Source organism: Cheilinus undulatus, linkage group 2 (genome assembly GCF_018320785.1).
Source record: "Cheilinus undulatus linkage group 2, ASM1832078v1, whole genome shotgun sequence".
NCBI lineage: Eukaryota > Metazoa > Chordata > Actinopteri > Labriformes > Labridae > Cheilinus > Cheilinus undulatus.
Window position 1 is genome coordinate 24,543,136 of NC_054866.1, and position 18,555 is coordinate 24,561,690.

Below are 18,555 nucleotides of genomic sequence, written 5' to 3' on the forward strand. Positions count from 1 at the left end.
TCCCTCCGTTTCATTTTTCCTTCCCTCCCCTCCCCTCCCCATCCACTCCCATCATTTAATTCACTACCAACACTTTCACCTGTGTTTTAATTATTCTACATCAAGAGTAGCTTTCAATGCAAATAACGTTTTTTGCTGCAATGAAAATGTATTTCCCCTTCATTGCGTTGGAAGCGGTTGAATATTGCCTTGTTATGCTTTCAGCTGCTCATTATACTGCTTGCTAGCGCCTCAACATGCTCAATGATTAAAACATGAATTGAGCCTGCTGAAAATTCAGATTTGGCTCTGCTTCCACTTAGAGAAGCATCCTTGAAGTGAGCGAATGAGAAATGGACAAGTTGAGAGTGAAAGCATTATCAGTGTTAACCATGTGTTATGTGTCTGTGCAAGTCCATGTGTGTGAGCATGTTTAGTGTCTCATTTCATCAACAATGCCTGCTGCTTGCCCCCCAGTGGGGCTATATTGAACAGTAATAATGAGGTGTAAACAAGCTGGTTGTCCTGTTCCTCCTGCAGACATTGTGATCTCCCTTCCTCAGGCTAAAAGAGAGGAAGGGAGAGGAGAAGAAAGCAAGAGGTGAAGAGGCAGAGATAACAGAGGAGACAGAACAAGGTCTCAGCTGGCAGGTACAGAGGTATAGTGGCTGTGCAAACCATGGAAAGCAACAGGAAAGGATTGGAGACAGGACAAAAAGAATGAGGGAAAAGTGACTTAAAGGAAAAGGAAAGAAGTGGCTCGGAAAGATAGAGAGATGGAGATGAATAAAGGCTCAGACAGAGGCAGCAGCCAGAGAGAGTGAAAGGAGCAGAAAAAAGGGAGGATTAGCTTTGGGATTTGAGCCTCTCCACTGATCGGTAAAGTTCCAGTCTGAGTGTGAGAAACTGGAGAAGTTTTGCCTCCAAACTTTTTATTGACTGAACCCCCCAAACAGTCCTCCTCCTTTAAATGCAGTTTAGCTTAGGGTCAAACACAACACAATATTCCACAGGTTTTTGCAAGCTAATTAAGTATTAAAACGTAGACCGAGCTGATATATTTTGACTGCTCTGGGGAAACTATTGAGAAATATACTGACCTGGAATTTTTGGCCCTGACATTAGAATATATTTGAGCAAAAGTAATCGGAGGTAAAGTCACAACAGGTTACTTTCCTCCCATCTTACATGGCCCTCAGCCCACAGTTTCTCTGTTCCATTTTGACTTATTCATGCATGGTTCCCTCGTGCTTTTTAGATTATAATTCATATTTTAGGAGAATTTTATACCGGAAATAGTACTTTCAGCCTTTCAGTGATATAAGGCTGCAAATGAGCCTCATCCTCAGCAGAATACTTCCGTCTGACTAATTTTCTGTTTGTTACCATCCCATTTGCTCCCACTCAGCAATTAAGCTGTTGTTTATGCCCCTAGACCTCTTTAAATTGCTGATTTGATGAACTCTATTGACTGTGTTAAAGACAAAGTCATTAAATTACTTCAGCGACTTCTCTTGCTCTCTTGAAGATTTGCAGCACTGTACAAACAGTTGTAAAGGAGGGGAAAGGGAGAAAAAAGATAAAAGAAAACAAAAATGAAGCAAGAAAGATGTTTAAGGACAGAATGTTTTCTCAAGGGTTTACATGTTTTCCTGCTGCAAAAGTATGTCTAGACCTACCAGCAAGAATTCCCACACGTTACTGGGAATTGTAATTATACCTGTCGCTTTAGTTAATGATAATTTATCTCATCATGAAAGCAAGAGAGAGGGAAGGAGAAAAGAAAGTGAGAGCAGAGGGTTTAAAGGTTGGAGGGATGGGAATGGAGATAAATAGAGGAGATATTGGTAGGATAAGAGAATGACAGAATGATTGATGGGGTATTAAAAGTGAATGAAAAACAGATACAGAGATGGAATGGCAGGGGAACGAAAATTTAGGGACAGACTGAGAAGAATCTGTGTTTGGAAACATAGACATGTGTGTCGCTGCATCAAGAACCCTTACAACAAATTCACACAATCTTGTTTGTGTCTTTATCATGTGTAATACACTAAACCAGACCAATAATCACCCAAACCCAAGCCTCCTACACCAGGGGCCAGATCCTCAAAAGGATTGCACTGCTTTTGCAACCGCTAAACCTGTGCAAATGACTGAAAAAAATAGCAATCCTCAAAGCATACGCAAAGGGTGAAATGCACGCAAACTGAACCCAAACTGCACTGCCACTCCTCGCTGTGCCGGTCCAATTTGCATGCATGTAAATTAGAGAATATTCATTAATTCAACGCAAAATTGCCCCCTTCCTATTGCAAATACCACCTAATCCTCAAAGACCAGCGCTAATTGCCACAGGCAGTAAAGCAGTGCTATTTACCGCCAGTGAGACCCGTGTATTAAATCCGCGCAATATCTCTTTCTCCCTCTCTCACTCTCTCTCTCGCTCAAAATGATTACAAATTGCTCTCAATTGGTGGTAACTGTGGAGCATAGCCTATATAAGGGCTGTCATGCCAGGATTCTGCGGTAATCATGGCAGCAGTGATTGTAGCCAGGCGAAGGCACCGTGGCAGGCGAGATGGCAAGCGCGCACAAGAAAGGATTTATCGGAGGAGAGTATCACTTTTTGATCTAAGCGACAATGAAATCATCTGCAGATACCGGTTGCCAGGCCGCATGATCCTTGCGCTACTAGATGCCATGCGGCTTATTGCAATCAGAGGCGCAAAAAGCGTTCAGCTGCCAAACTGTGTGGACGTGTTAGCACCTGCATATGATTAGAGCAAATTCTTTTGAGGATAAGGTGCTAAAACAGGCCAGATTGCGTGAGCTAATTCTGCGCAAATAACGGCGCTATTAGCAGCAGCAATCCATTCTTTGTGGATCTGGCCCCAGATGTGGACGTTGGCTGCAGGAAAGTAATTGTTGAGATCTTCCCCCTTAAAATGCACAGCCCTGGACTGACCTGTGCTGAGTACAGGTGCAGAGCTTTAATGTTCTCCCTGCATCAAATGTAGGTCAAAGCTTGTGAAAGCGTATAAAAACAAAGGGAAAATATAAAGAATGAACATAAACACTAAGTTAAATATATTTCAAAATTAAATCTCAGTCGGTAGTATCCAGATGCTGGGTTTTCGACCAATTAAAGTAGTAGACTTTGATTAGTATTGCTGTCTCCTCTTTGCCCCATCCCTAGGCTGTGACCCAATCCCAGTGGAGTACCTCCGTTGGGGAGACCCTGAACCTATTGCTGCAGTGGTATTTGCCTGCCTTGGTCTGATGTTCACATTCTTTGTCACTGCAGTGTTTATCAGGTAACAAATCTTCTCAGATCTGTCTGTTTCAGAAACTTTGCATTTAGGAGAACAGTGGCGTAGAGCTGGACATGAGAGGAATGCTATCCTCTCATTTCATCTCTATTTTTAACTAATTTTCTTCTGACTGTATCACAACATGCCTGCACAGAAACTGCAAGCTGAACACAACAGAAATTGTCACATAAAAGAAAGTTTAAAACTTTTTCTGCCTTACACAGACTACATAATACATGCTGGTGAAACTTGAATTTAAGACTTTAAAATAATTAATTGTCTCATTGTGTCTGTGTTCAGGTTCCGGGACACCCCAGTAGTGAAATCTTCCAGTAGGGAGCTGTGCTACATTATACTGGCAGGGATCTGCCTGGGGTACCTGTGCACCTTTAGCCTCATTGCCAAACCCCATGTGGTCCACTGCTACCTCCAGCGGCTGGGAATAGGCCTGTCACCTGCCATGAGTTACTCTGCACTTGTCACCAAGGTAAAGACTGAGTGAAGGATTTGTTGAATATGTATGAGATGTATTGCTCTGCAGCTGTGCAAGATGTGGGGGTAAAGGAATAATATCCCCTTAAGGCTTGGAATAAGCCTGTAATTAAATCAATACTTACCTGCCTTTGATCATCAACGGTCTGCAGGGAAAAGTCACAGGAAAGGTTTAGATTCTGGGGAGCTAGCTTTAGTGGTATGTCTGTGGACCTCATCACAAAGAAATGGGGGTAAAAACAGCAGCAACAGCCCCCTGATATCGCAGATTATCAGTCTTCCTATTTCATAATTTGAAACAGTGAGGAGATAGGGTATCAATTTAAAAGCAGCATGTAGGTCTATCTTTCCCTCCCTCTTAGGGTTTTAGCAATGAGAGCTGAGGTAACAGGGAGGTAAGATTAAACCCAAGAAACTGTCGTAGCCTTCCAATTAAAAAAAATCATTGAGCTTTTTGCACTGGATAGAGACTTAATGTACAGGGTTTATTTTCAAAGTGTCTCTTGCTAAGTTAAAGCAGTTTTGGAACAGAAGATGTCCATTTCAAAGAAAAACAGTTTTTAGTTGGTAAAGGGTCATGACTGTGAATGCTCTGGTATTTGACCCTTAGACAAACCGCATTGCCCGCATCCTGGCAGGCAGCAAGAAGAAGATCTGCACAAAGAAACCTCGCTTTATGTCTGCCTGCGCCCAGCTCATCATTGCCTTCCTCCTCATACTGCTCCAGGTGGGCATCATCGTGGCTCTCTTCCTCATGGAGCCACCTGAGGTAAGCTTTGATTCTTTGTGTTGATTTTTTCAGTGTGAGTGGGAGAGTGGCTCATTGACAGACAAATTACAGAGAGGGTATGAAAGGAGAATGAGTTGAATCTGGAAAAAAAAAAAATATATAAAATGAGGCCTTTCATTTCTATTACATAAGATGTTTTCTTAGACAATTTGAATAGAGTCGAGTGGAGTAGTAATAAGTTTCACTTGTATCCTACAGATAGACACTCTAATTCTTTTTTGTTTTTGTTTTTTTATTTAAAGCTGTTAAACTATAATTAAATTATTTCTTAATAATAATAATAACTTTATTTGTATAACACTTCACTGGTTTACAAAGTGCTTTGACATGTGTAGAAGCAAACAGAAGAACAAAGCAACCAACCCAAATAAAGGACAAAAAAGACAGAACTAATGACACCTGACAACATCAGAAAAATCCAAAACAATTAAAGAGTCTAACCAAAAAGATGATCGAGATAATAATTCATCAAAATATATCAAATCCAGATGTCATGTGATGCCATGCAAACTAAGGCATGTCAGACATCAATCAGAGTGCAGAGACATCATGCAGTACTACACAACTAAGACATTGTGGACCTCATCAGGATGCAGGCAGGAAACAGACTCCAAGTACCATAAAACGATAGGAACCCTGGCAATGTAGGAACCCAGCTACACAGGCTGAGACCGAGAGGACAAAATTTGAAGACGTGAGAAGCTAAAAGAGAAACAGAGGAGTAAATCAAAAACAAGAGCTTAACAATAGAAGTCAGTAAAATGTAAATAAAGAGGGCAGAACTAGATAGATAAAGCAGAATAAAACAATCTCTAAAGTGGTAAAGCAGTAAAATTGACAAATATAGTTAATGAAAGGGAAGTGATTAGGAGGTAAAAGCACTACAGTGACGAAGACAGTAGCGGTTAAAAAACTGCCAAGGGCAAGGAATTAAAATGAGGTTGACAGGTAGTAAAGGTGAGTAATAGATTGAGAGGAAATGAAATATGATTAAAAACTAAAATAAGGTAAAAAAAAATTGTGAGAAGATAAAAACCAAATAAGAAGACAACATCACATAAAAGCAAGTCTATAAAAATGAGTTTAAAGAAGTGATTTAAAAGATGTCAGTTATTCTGCAAGCCTTATCTCCTCGGGCAGGTTGTTCCAAAGTCAAGGGGCTCTGATGGAGAAGGCCCTGTCACCCTTAGATTTGAGTCTCGACTTCGGAATGACCAGGAAGCCCCTGCCCAAGGAGCTAAGGCTGCGGGTTGGCTCATAGGAGGTTGAAAGTTCTTGTATATAGATTGGAGCCAGACCTCTCAGCGCTTTAAAACTAATGAGTAAAATCTTAAAATCAATTCTAAAACTAATGGGAAGCCAATGTAGAGATGCTAAAAGGGGGGTGGTGTGATGTTGTTTGTTAAAACCAGTGAGAAGCCGAGCTGCTGCATTTTGTACTTGTTGGAGGTGAGAGAGTGATTTCTGGGAGATACCGGAGAGGAGAGAATTACAATAATCTAATCTGTAAAAGATGAAAGCATGAATGAGTTTTTCCAGGTCCTGCTGAGTCAGTAATGTTTTTATTTTGGAGATGGTACGTAATTGATGGAAGCAAGATATTACAACTGATTTTATGTGATGATCAAATGAGAGATTATTGTCAAATAGCGCACCTAAATTTCTGCCAGTGGATTTGATGTTTGTTGCTGCTAGGGGACCAATGTGGCTGTTGATAGATGGGGAGTAGTGGGGATTAAACAATATAATTTCAGATTTTGAGTTGTTAAGTTGCAAGAAATTCTGTGCCATCAAACAGTTTACATTATTTAAACAGTCTATGACAGCAGCTAGGCTTCTAGGGTCCTCAGGTCTCAGGGGCAGGTATATCTGTGTGTCGTCTGCATAGCAGTGAAAGGAGACTTTATAATTCTGGATTATTTGACCAAGCGGCAGCATATAAATAGAAAACAAAACAGGACCTAAAACCGAACCTTGCGGTACACCACAGGTAAGAATAGAGGTAGAAGAGGAGTGGTTACCTACGGTGACTGCTAAGGTTTGCTCTAAAGGATAAGAATAAAACCAGCTAAGTGCAGTGTCCCTGATGCCCACCCAGTCTCTAAGACGATCTATTAAAATACTGTGATCAACGGTATCATATGCTGCACTGAGATCTAAAAGATTTAAAATGGCTCCCTCCCCTCTATCTGCTGCTAAAAAACAAATCATTGGTCACCTTGAGGAGGGCTGTCTCAATGCTGTGACCTGCTCTAGAACCAGACTGGAATTTCTCAAAGAGGCTATTGTGAGACATAAAAGATAAAAGCTGTGTAGAAACCACCTTTTCTAAAACTTCGGATCACAATGGAAGTTTTGAAATGGGTCTAAAATTATTAAAATCAGAGGGGTCAAGGTTGGGTTCCTTAAAAAGAAGTTGGACCACAGCATGTTTAAAAACAGAGGGATTTCACCTTCTGCCAGACAACTATTGATTATTGATAAAATACTGGGCCCAACCATGCTAAAAATCTCTTTGAGAAATTTGATGGGAATAAAGTCAAGGCTGCTTGTAGCTGTTTTCATGTAGGATAAAATTTCAGCTAAAAAGGGCAAGGACAAAGGCTCAAAACTACTAGAATATAAAAAAAATCTCTCTCCCTTGGTTTAAAATACAGGCTGGGGGCGTGATATTTTCCCTACTATCTTTTACTTTGTTGTTAAAAGAAACTAAAAACTTCTCACATAAATCATGAGAAGCATCACTAAAATGGAAAGGGGAGTGGGTGATGATGGACTCTTAAACCTTAAATAAAACTCCGGGGTTAGAATGATTGGTTACAATTAAATTAGAATAAAATGCTGCCCTTGCGTCTTTAACTGCCTTTTGTTGGCTCTTCATTGCACTCTTCCAAATATCATAAAACACACGTAAACCAGTTTTCATCCATTTTCGTTCTTTTTTTCTGCAGTCTCTTTTTTTCTGAGGTCTTTAAAAGGTACGATAGAGTCCATGACAGTCTGGCATGTGTGATTAAAAAGAGAGACGAGCTATTCTGTGTTAAAATTAGGGATAAAGGCAGTGAAAGACACAGAATTAAAAAGCTCCTTAAACTTATTAGCAGACTGCGGATTAAAAACTCACCTATGGACAGACAGATTATTAGGAACAGGTGGTTGAGATAAAAACACGTTAAATGAAATCAGTTTGTGGTCTGTCACACAGATTTCCTTTATAATAGAATTATCGGGACTAAGGCCACAGTATTAAACTAAATCAAGAGTGTGGCCCTTTGAGTGAGTGGGTTCCTGGATTGCCTGGTGAGATTAAAAGACTCCAGAATGTCCATAAAATCAACAGTGAGAGACTGGCTGGGACAAAAGACATGTATGTTAAAACCACCTGAAATCATAATGTTTCCATATTTTGAAATGAAATATGATAAAAGCTATGAAAACTCCTGGAAAAAAAACATGACAGGGTTTTGGAGGTCTATAAATAATTAAAACCAAAATGGGATCTTTCTGATTAATAATAAAACCAAGATGTTCAGAAGATGTAAAATCATTGATTAGAACGGGAGAGCATTTAAAATCATTTTTAAAAATCACAGCAACGCCCCCTCCCCTGCCTAATAGGTGAGGCTGATGAAGGTGTGTAAAGTCAGGGGGGTTGCTTCAATCAGTGATACAGAGTCTCCAGGAGTCAGCCACGTCTCAGTGAGGATAAAAAAGTCTAAATCATTATCAAAAATAAAATCATGACATAAAAAAGATTTGTTGTTTAGGGATCTGATATTTCAAAGACCAAAGTTTGCAGGGTTGGGGCTAGGAGCAGGAAGTTGAGGTGGTTGGAGGTGGACATGGATCAGATTATTATGATTACAGTGATGGAGAGGTGAGAGTTGAGGATGCTTAAACAGTCTGCGAGTGATGTGAACAGGAATGGAGGAATTGAGGACATGATTGTTTGGAGCAGGGGGCATGTGGCTGTTCAGAAAAGGTAGGGGAGGGAAGGTGGGGGGATGCAGCAGGTGTGTGGGCTGAGGGGGATGTTTATAGGTGTTGAACTGTGGTGGGGGGAAACCAGTGAGGGGAATTTGGCTGTGGATGTTCACTGTGTTATTTGGAGTGGTACGGACTGGACAGCGTGCCGGATATTTGCTGCCAGCATGCGGCTTCCCAGGAAGTTGGGGTGAAATCCATCATTTTTAAAAAGTGAGGGTCTATTCCAGAGCAAATTAAAATTCTGGTAAAATCAAAATTGTACTGTTTGCAAGCATGTTGAAGCCAGGTGTTAAGAGCGATGATGCGACTAAAACGTTAATGTCCACAAGTAAAAGTTGGGATCGGTCCAGAAGTAAAAACAGTTTTTCCACAGTCCTTTAAAACTTTAAAAAGGAGGTTGAAATCTTTCTTGGCACTCTCAGATTGTCGTCGGGATGTGTCATTTGGGCCCACATGTAGGATTATTTTATTAATGGTGGTTGGGAGTGTGGGCAGGAAACTGAAAAGTTCATCTACAATAACTGGGACAACAGCACCGGGAATACAGTGTGTTGTGGCGTTAAAAAAGCCGATATTTCTGGTGATGGAGTCCCCAGTAATAAGAGTTGTCTGTGGGAAAAGTGGGTGGGGAGATGGTGCATGAGAGGAGGTTGAGGGGTGAGGGATACCTGGATGGGACTGTGAGGATTGCCGGTTGTCCGCCTGCTGTGACATTGGCGAGCCTGGTGCAGGGATCAGCACTGTGGAAGAGGACCTTTGTGGCTCAGTCGATGGGAGACTCCCTGAGCGTCTGATGACGGCTTCCTGTACCAGTACCGGGACGGTGAGCTCTCTGGCTTATACCAGCCGCTCTCTGTGGTGCTGGTGTGAAATTTGGCTGTGAGCGGCTGAGTGTGGGGGGAGCCCCCTGCCCATGTTCGGGTTGTGGTGTAGCACCCAGGAGGAGCGGAGAATCGGTAGAGTCACCAAAGCCCAGAGGAGGCAGTGAAACCTGCCTCTGTGAGTCACCAGCCAGCGGAGGAAAGTTTAAAACATCGTACCTGTTATGCAAACTGATGGTACAGCTCTCTGGGTCACTGACAGATGTTCTCTGACTCTTCTTATCATCACCAACAACAATCCATGGTTCCTTGTGTGAAGGAGTGGAGCTCACCCCCGAGTTTAGCCCCAAGCTGGAGCCAGCAGTCTCCGGGCGCTGAGCCCGAAGCAAACGCCGTGGTGACAGCCACTGAGGCTGACAGGAGAGGAACAGGCAGCTGCTGGTGTGGCAGCACAGGGTTCCGTGTCGTCCATCCCACTGGCACTGGCGACGGTTGATGCAGGACCAAAGAGGATAGTATCCAAGTGCTTCTCTGCTTCCTGGATTTTGTAAGGATTTGATATTCTCTTCTCCAAATCAGATACTTTCTGGCTGGGATGAGAGCAGTTCAGGCACCCAGGCAGTGAGGTGAGTAGAGCCATAGTGAGCGCGACTGCAGCCTACAGCTTGTTTATCCAATAACTTGTCAGCAAGGGGTCAGATAAATAAAAATACATGCCCAGTAAAAGTCAGGGTTAAAAAATAAGCAGGTTGAAAAACTTTGGAGTAAAAAGCTGCTTAAAACTGCTTAAACACGTTTAAAATACAGGCAGTGTGATACAGTGATTCAGCAGCAGCCAGACAATGCATCACATGTGCAGTATATGAGTGATTTGCCAGTAGACTTATAATAAAAAGTTTCAATTTGCCAGTGCTATGAGCTGCAATGTTAGTTTTATTTTTATTTTTATTTTTTTTTTAGATTGAACTGCTTCCCAACTCCTTTAAATTGACCTAATTTTTACATAATTGCAAATATACTATGATATGAGCAGAAAAGTGCCCCCAAAAGTTAAAGTGCAATTTGGTGTCAGTTTAACCCCATAACATGCATCATTTTTACCTCCGCCAAGGAGGTTATGTGATGGGGTGGGTTTGTTTGTTTGTTTGTTTGCTGGCAAAATAACTAAAAAAGTTGTGGATGGATTTTTATGAAATTTTCAGGAAATGGCAGAAATGGCATGAGGAAGAACTGATTTGATTTTGGGACTGATCCGGATCACCGTCTGGATCCAGGAATTTTCTTAAAGGATTCTGTACTATTGGGAGATAGGGCTAATGGCGGAGGTCTACGTTGTTACCACTTTACACCAGGACATGGCGGACATGTGTAACTTATTCAGAGTTTTGGAGTTTATAGAGTTCGAAAGACACATGCCCGGTTGAGGAGACAAGTCGGGGCGTAACAGAGAGAAAGACATCGAATTGTAGTGAGAATACTCACAATGCTGGGAGGAATAGAGGAATATTCACCCTCTGCCATGACTTCCACACATAGTGAAGCCAGTGCTTTGCCTCACTGTGTCTCCACCCCACCGAGGAGGGATTAATCGGTGAATTAGATTTTGGGAGTGATCCGGGTCACTGTGTGGATCCAGGAATGTTTTCAAAGGATTCTTCACTATTGGGAGATAGGGCTAATGGCAGAGGTCTGCGCTCTCTGAGTGCTGCTCTAGTTAACTTTGTCACTGTTTGACAAGATTTCACCATCTTCCTTTTATAACCTGCTCTTTAACCTGTGGGAGATTTAGGCATAAAATCTAAAAACTGTTATGGTCTTAAGGTCTTTTTTAGCCTGAATTTAAAGATTGCAGTCACATTCAAGCCTAGGTTATACAAGTTACATATCGGGTGTATTAGATAAATATTCAAGCCAACCAGTGCTGTTGACTGCAGCAATGATTTCCTTCTGGGTAGGATGTTTCTGATTCCTGTAATCCCACTTTCCAGGCTGCCAACAACACAGTTTAGTTCCTTTGTACTTCTTTTGTTAAGATGCCAATCTCCAGGTCAGAGAAGTTTCTCTTCTTCACTGTTTCCAAGCTGTAAACTTTGGGGATGAGAATCGTTGATTCCTAAATAATGATTGCTTTTAGCTGCCATATTCATTAACATCTGGTAATTCATATGCTGTGACTGGTCAGAATCTACACTGGTTACAAAACAGGCTTGATGTGAAGGCAGTGGTGGCTGGTGCATTTTTTTTCAGGGGGGGCTACAACAAACTCCCTATTTGATATGTCAAGTATGTAAGGTACATCAAAAAGATGTTACTACACCAAGAGTTGTTATATTAATATGCCTTCTTTACGTCTGCATTTGTTTGGTTGGTGAACAAATATTAAAATAAGATGGCTATAATAAGGGTCATCAGCAGCCGAAAGTAACTAACTCTTATTACAGTCAACTTAAATGTTTAACTTATCAGGCATAAGGTGCAAGTAGTCACTGCTTCAATTGTGACTTGTTGAGTAAAAAATATATATACCAGACCTGAATGCAGCAAAAACGCTTAAACTCACTAAACTATTATTGATTGATTTACTTTGGAATTTCCCCTTGTGGGACTAATAAAGGAATATCTTATCTTACTTACTTCTATTATTAGTCACAGCTTTGTTGCTTCATCCTGACATTTGGCCAGTCAGGTCCAACCTCTTCTTTGTTCTCCTCTCAAAATGCCTTTTTCTTAAACACTCAACTGAGTTTTCTTATTGCATTATGCTAACTGTCTTCCTAGCATCTCTTGATGAGCTAACCCACAAACGCAATACCTGGCAGAAAGCCAGTATTTACACCGATGGTGCATGACTTCCTCTGTGTGTCTCAAATTACGAAGCGTATCTCTCTGCTGCCACCTGTTGGCATCTGGTGAGTGGTTAGTGATAATCCCTTCAGGTCGCTATATGTTGTGCTCAGAGGGCTCCTGTATCTCTTGTACAGAAGAGAAGCAAATGCGCACACGCAGCCTTAAAACGGCAGTGAATGGAAGGCTCCAGGCACAAGAGACCTGCGCCTCAGGGAGGAAATAAGTGAACAGGAAGTAAAAGCAAATGCTTAGAACGTTCGGAATCTACTGATTTATTGCACATCATACATTTAAATCTCTTAATAAATCATCTTTATGCAGTGCATGATAGGGTTTATCTATGTTCATATAAATGTATTGATATTTAAAGTAAATGTTTAAGAAATGATTCAGTGAACTTAAGATCTGTCCTCTCTTTGTGGAGAGTCATGGGGGGGGCGGCGCACTTGCGCCCCGTATTGACCAGCCGCTACTGTGTGAAGGGCCACTGTAGGTTTAATTGGCCTGGAAATCTGTTCAGAGTTCTGTATTTTTATTCAGATATTGATGGTTAGCATCAAAAATCAGAAACAACAATTATATTACTTTCATTATGAATGTGTCAATGGGAGGACATATTGTAAGATTTATATTTTGTTCCACCCAGAATATTTTCTCAAAAGAATTATGATGCTTTCCAAGTCTGTATTAACTAGGATGCCTTGTGTTTGCCCCCTTGTCTTCAAAGGTAATCCATGACTATCCCAGCATCCGCCAGGTCAACCTCATTTGCAACACCACTAACCTGGGCGTGGTCGCCCCGCTGGGATACAACGGCCTGCTCATCCTCAGCTGCACCTTCTATGCCTTTAAGGTACTAGCTAAAATGCATACCAGCTGTTTTAACCATTTTACATTTCTATTAAAAATGTTTTCTTCTTAAATGGTTGCCTATTATCCAAAGCCCAGAGGACACCAATGTTAAGGACATAGATTTACTGTCAAAGATGCCATATAAGAGGAAAAGGCACTAAAGGCTTTATGTAAAACAATGATTTAGCCGCTGCTCATGTTTGGTGCTCTACAACCATTCAACAGCTATAAATACAAATGTATTTCTCCAATCAAAATATGCAATGACTGGTTGATTATCAGTTGCCTGCAGCCATCCACTTTCTTTAGAATGTAAAAGCAGAATGATAGCCGGGACTGCAGCTGAAAAAAACTACACAAATGAATTCACTGTTTTTATTATAATAGCAGCAGAGGAAAAACAACACAACCCTGCTGGTGCAATGTTATGACCCCATGTTACAGCTAATTTAGCACCCCTAATAAGGTTAGAATCAGAATGATAGTGGTAAAACAAAGGCATTTCGTAAGCAGTGCTTATTGGGGTTCTGCAAAGGCTAATAGTCTCCTTTGTTTTGTTTTTCTAAATAGAGGCTAAACCAGAGATAATACTAAAAGTAATGTATGAATTCATGTATATTTATTTATTGATGCTTTTCTTCTGACTCTGTCTCTCTCTCCAAGACCCGCAACGTCCCTGCTAATTTCAATGAGGCGAAGTACATTGCCTTCACCATGTACACCACTTGTATTATCTGGCTGGCCTTTGTACCCATCTACTTTGGCTCCAACTACAAAGTTATCACCATGTGCTTCAGTGTCAGCCTGAGCGCCACTGTGGCTCTATGCTGCATGTTCGTACCCAAGGTAAGACTGAAAATCCAGTGCTTTTATCTGTATATAGCTTCACATTTTTAGTCTCTTTAAAGGAAAAGCTTCTACTTAAACCCCTGAAAATACCCTCCTCTGACTGCTTGTCAGAGATCCATTAATAGCGTATATCAGGACACTCGCTGATGTTGAACCCATTAAAAATCAGTAAGCAGACCATGTTAAACTGCAGGTAACCATAGCAACATTCTTAATCATGTATTAAACTCACCACAACCCCTGTTTTATGTGGAAGGTATCCAGGAAGAGGGATTTATTTTCAAACATTATTACACTTTTCTCAGTATTGAGTTTTCTCTGGATTTTTTTTTGTGAGAGGAAAGTTTGTCGCTCCCTCTAGCACCAGGAACTTCTCTTCTAATAAATTATCAAGGGTGATAGTATTCCGGTAGAGTGCTGGATTTCCGGCGTGGTGGTGTTTGACTGTTGTGAAAAAAACAACTTTTGTAAACTTGTTTATGCGGGACAGCCTGACGTCAAGTCCCGAATCAATAAAGATAACTGACACTGTCCATCAACCACACTAGGCCTACTAGCGAATCAGAAGTAGAGTGGGGGGTCACACTAGGCTTACTAGCCAATCAGAAGTACAGCGGAGGCGGGTCATGCGGAAGACAAAATTTAGGTTGATTTCCTGCTCTGCTGTTCAGTGAATCTACCGCTGATGAATCCCTATCGGTGTTGCCAACTTAGCGACTTTGTTGCTATATTTAGCGAGTTTTCAGACCCCTCTAGCAACTTGTTTTCAGAAAAAGCGACTAGCAACAAATCTAGTGACCTTTTCTGGTGTTACTGGAGACTTTTGGAGACTCTGGCGTGAAAGCACACATTTTTCTATTGTCTCTTTTTGGTCAATTTAAAATTGTTAATGAAGACTTTATATATAAATATATATATATAAACATATTATAAGTGGTATGGTCAAAAATGTTAATGTTTCACTGGGATTTGGTGTAGGCTTTTAAGTGGACCATAAGGTTTTAAACTAAACCAAACATAAGAAAACTAACTTTCTAAAAAAAAAAAAAGTAAATAGAATAATAAACTAAAAATAAAATCTTAAGTAACTCTGCCAGAGTACCTTTACAGTCATTTTTGTCTGTCCCAAGCCCAGATAAAGGAGGAGGGTTGGAATTGTGACCTTATAAAAACAAGAATCAACAGAAGCACGTTCATTTGTAGTTCTACACATATTAAAGTTCTTTTAACTAACTTTTTTCTCTCTCTCATGATGTTTTTCCTCTCTCCCACAGCATCCATTACAATTTAATACATATTGCTGATTATGCAAATTAGGCGGTTATGTCATTTAGCGACCATTAACTTTTACTATATTGCAGTCAGATCCAGTACTTTTGTTGCTGTTGGCCTTCCTATGTATACGTCCCCCACCCGGGAAAGAATTCAGGCTCAGGATTTTTTTCACTATCAGCCATGAATTATAGCTTTCATCTGCTCATACTGCTTCATACCCTTATACTATGACTGCAAAACACCACCATTTGTTTTTGTGTGATACCTTAATTTTGATGAGTACGTCAAAGTATTTATTTTGCTTGGGACCAGTTTGCCAATCTAAAAGTATTCTCTGTCAGAGTGGTTGTTCAGAGGCAGCACTCCAAGTGAGCAGCATGTAATTGAAAGTGAAAATTCAATTTAAGTTTGTGAACAAATAATTAAAAACTTGAGGTAGAATTTTCATTAAACACCTGCGGTGAAGCATAAAGCTCATTTAAGATACTACTAGGTTTTCCCAAATGTACACAGTAACTGATCGATGTTCCCAGGGTGCTTCAAGGAGAAAGTATTCACTTTCAAACAGCAAACATACTGTCGATAAAACAATTACATATACATCTTTTAGATTGTCCTTTAATTAGAAATTCTCATCAAGAGCTTGAAAGCTTTCATTGCTTAAACAGAACAATCAACAAAAAAAAACCTGTCTTGTGTTATAAGACTACATCAAATTCAAATAAGAGCTATTGCCACTTGGTGTTATATCTGCTTTTGCACTTTCAAAAAAAATATCTTTTTAGAACTTTTTAGATAGCATATTGTGTGTTTTTTTCCCCGCAGGTGTACATTATTCTTGCTAAACCAGAGCGTAACGTGCGCAGTGCCTTTACCACGAGCACAGTGGTGCGCATGCACGTGGGCGATGGCAAATCTTCATCAGCTGCCAGCCGTTCTTCAAGCCTGGTTAACCTGTGGAAACGCAGAGGCTCCACTGGAGAGACACTCAGGTACATCTGTGTCTGTGTGTATATGTGTGTGTACTCTGGGGGCTTATTGGCCGGGTTAATTCCAGGTTACTCCTCAGTTACAGTCCAAGGCGCCATTTCTATAATGGCCCCACTAAGAGACTATTAATGTTGTGTGTGTGCTTGAGCCCTCTGAGAGATTGATTCTCTGCACTCCCCTGAGTCTGCTTGACTGATCCTCTGACCCTCACATGAACTTTTGACAATTGCCTAATGGAGACATGGCTAAGACCAAGAAAGGGAGTAGCTTGATGACAAAAGGAGAGAGAGGAGTAATTTAGAGTAGAAATCTAAGGTTCTTTTCACACCTTTGCTTATTTGCTCTGTTCAGATTCAGGTGATAAAATGATAGATTGGTGCATTTTGGTCTTTGGATGGTTCTGTGTTCACACTGCAATAATGTAAAGCAGGCCAAAGCACAAAACAACAATGGGCTGTCCTTAAGCCATTGCATCACAGCCTGCATTTTCAATTGCCAAGTCAAATAAATGCCATGTGTAGAAGTGGCACTTTGCATTGTGGAGCAGCTCCAAGTTGTGAGTTAGCTTGCCCATCTCCCAACAAAATGGATTGGATGGATGGAGTATCTGATGGCCACTCTCACAGGCAGCTTATCTAAGATGCCGTGTATTTCAGAACGGAAGTGCAGCTCATGTGAATGACCTTGTGAATTGTTTCAATTCCAGGGCTTTGAGTGTTATTGATAACATTGCCCCCATCAAGGCCAAAGTTGTGTCAAGAACCAATAGAACTCCCTGGAGAAATGCCCTATCTGTTAAAACACATGAGAGAGCTTGTAGACAATCAGAACGGAGATGGCGTAAAATAAAACTTCAGGTTCATTATTATATTTATAAAGAGAGCCTTCACATCTATAATATAGAACTGAAACATGCACGACAGCCATTTTTCTCTGATATTATCAAAAAGAACCAGAACAATGCACGAACCTTATTTAACATTGTAGACAAACTGACAAACCCATCAGTGTCTGTCCCTCGTGAGCTGGTATCTGCTGACTCATGTAATGAATTTGCATCTTTTTTCACAGAGAAAATTCAGATCATCAGACAAACGGTCCATAATTCCTCCTTGGGCAAAACATTAATATCACTGCTGCCTCCACATACTTTCGTTAGATTTGAACAGTTCCACCTTTAAGATTACTCGGCTTTAACAGAAACTGTTCAACACCTTCGACCAGCTACCTGCATCCTCGACACTCTCCCAGCCACCTTTTTCAAAAATGGTTTTAGCAGCTTCGTACCAGATGTTTTACGTATAGTTAACAGCTCTCTACAGTCAGGTGTCTTTCCTTCGGCCCTGAAGACTGCTGTTATTAAACCACTTTTAAAGAAGCCCAACCTGGATGCCTCAATAATCAGTAACTATAGGACAATATCAAACTTACCCTTTCTAGGCAAGATCATTGAAAAGGTTGTTTATAAGCAGCTTCTCACCTTCTTAAGCAAAAACAGTCCTCTGAACATCTTTCAGTCTGGATTTCGACCACACCACAGCACTGAGACTGCACTTCTGAAAGTCTTAAATGACATTCACTTGAACAGTGATGCATCAAAAGTTACAGTATGAATGCTACTTGACCTCAGTGCTGCCTTTGTTACGGTTGATCACGGCATACTGCTCCATAGACTGGAACAGTGGGTAGGTCTTTCTGGCACTGTATTAAGTTGGTTCCAATCATACCTTAAAGACAGGAACTACTTTGTGTCTCTTGGTAATTTTGATTCAGCGCAAAGAGAGATGACTTGTGGCGTTCCCCAAGGATCAATTCTGGGGCCACTTCTCTTTAATATCTACATGCTGCCACTTGCTCAAATATTAGAATATCATAAAATATCATTCCATACATATGCAGACGACACACAGCTGTACATATCAGTGTCCTCACATGACTATTCTCTGCTCCACTCATTAAGTAGCTGTCACCAGGAACTCAACGAGTGGATGTGCCAAAATTTCTTACAGCTTAACAAAGATAAATCTGAAATACTTGTCTTTGGTCCTAAAGAAGAACGGTCAAAGGTCAGTGCCTACCTCAACTCCATGACACTAAGGCCTACAAATCAAGCCAGAAATCTTAGTTTAATCATGGACTCAGACCTGAATTTTAACAGCCACATAAAGACAGTTACAAAATCAGCCTTCTACCACCTTAAAAATATCACTAGAATTAAAGGGTTCCTGTCTAAAGAAGATACAGAGAAACTTGTTCATGCTTTAATTTTTAGTAGGTTAGACTATTGTAACAGTGTTTTCACAGGTCTGACTAAAAAATCCATCAGACAGCTGCAGCTCATCCAGAACGCTGCAGCCAG

The 18,555-nt window shown here is 40.8% G+C and overlaps 1 protein-coding gene across 1 annotated transcript in view; it reads left to right on the forward strand.

The window, feature by feature from the left end:
- The window catches only part of grm5b (glutamate receptor, metabotropic 5b), a 112,257-nt gene that overhangs the window by 84,652 nt on the left and 9,050 nt on the right, over nt 1-18,555 (forward strand). Inside the window, exons 11-16 of the mRNA XM_041806718.1 lie at nt 3,179-3,296; nt 3,594-3,780; nt 4,396-4,554; nt 12,958-13,083; nt 13,746-13,928; nt 16,032-16,198. Coding sequence (XP_041662652.1) covers nt 3,179-3,296; nt 3,594-3,780; nt 4,396-4,554; nt 12,958-13,083; nt 13,746-13,928; nt 16,032-16,198 — 940 coding nt within the window. The remainder of the gene's footprint in view (nt 1-3,178; nt 3,297-3,593; nt 3,781-4,395; nt 4,555-12,957; nt 13,084-13,745; nt 13,929-16,031; nt 16,199-18,555) is intronic.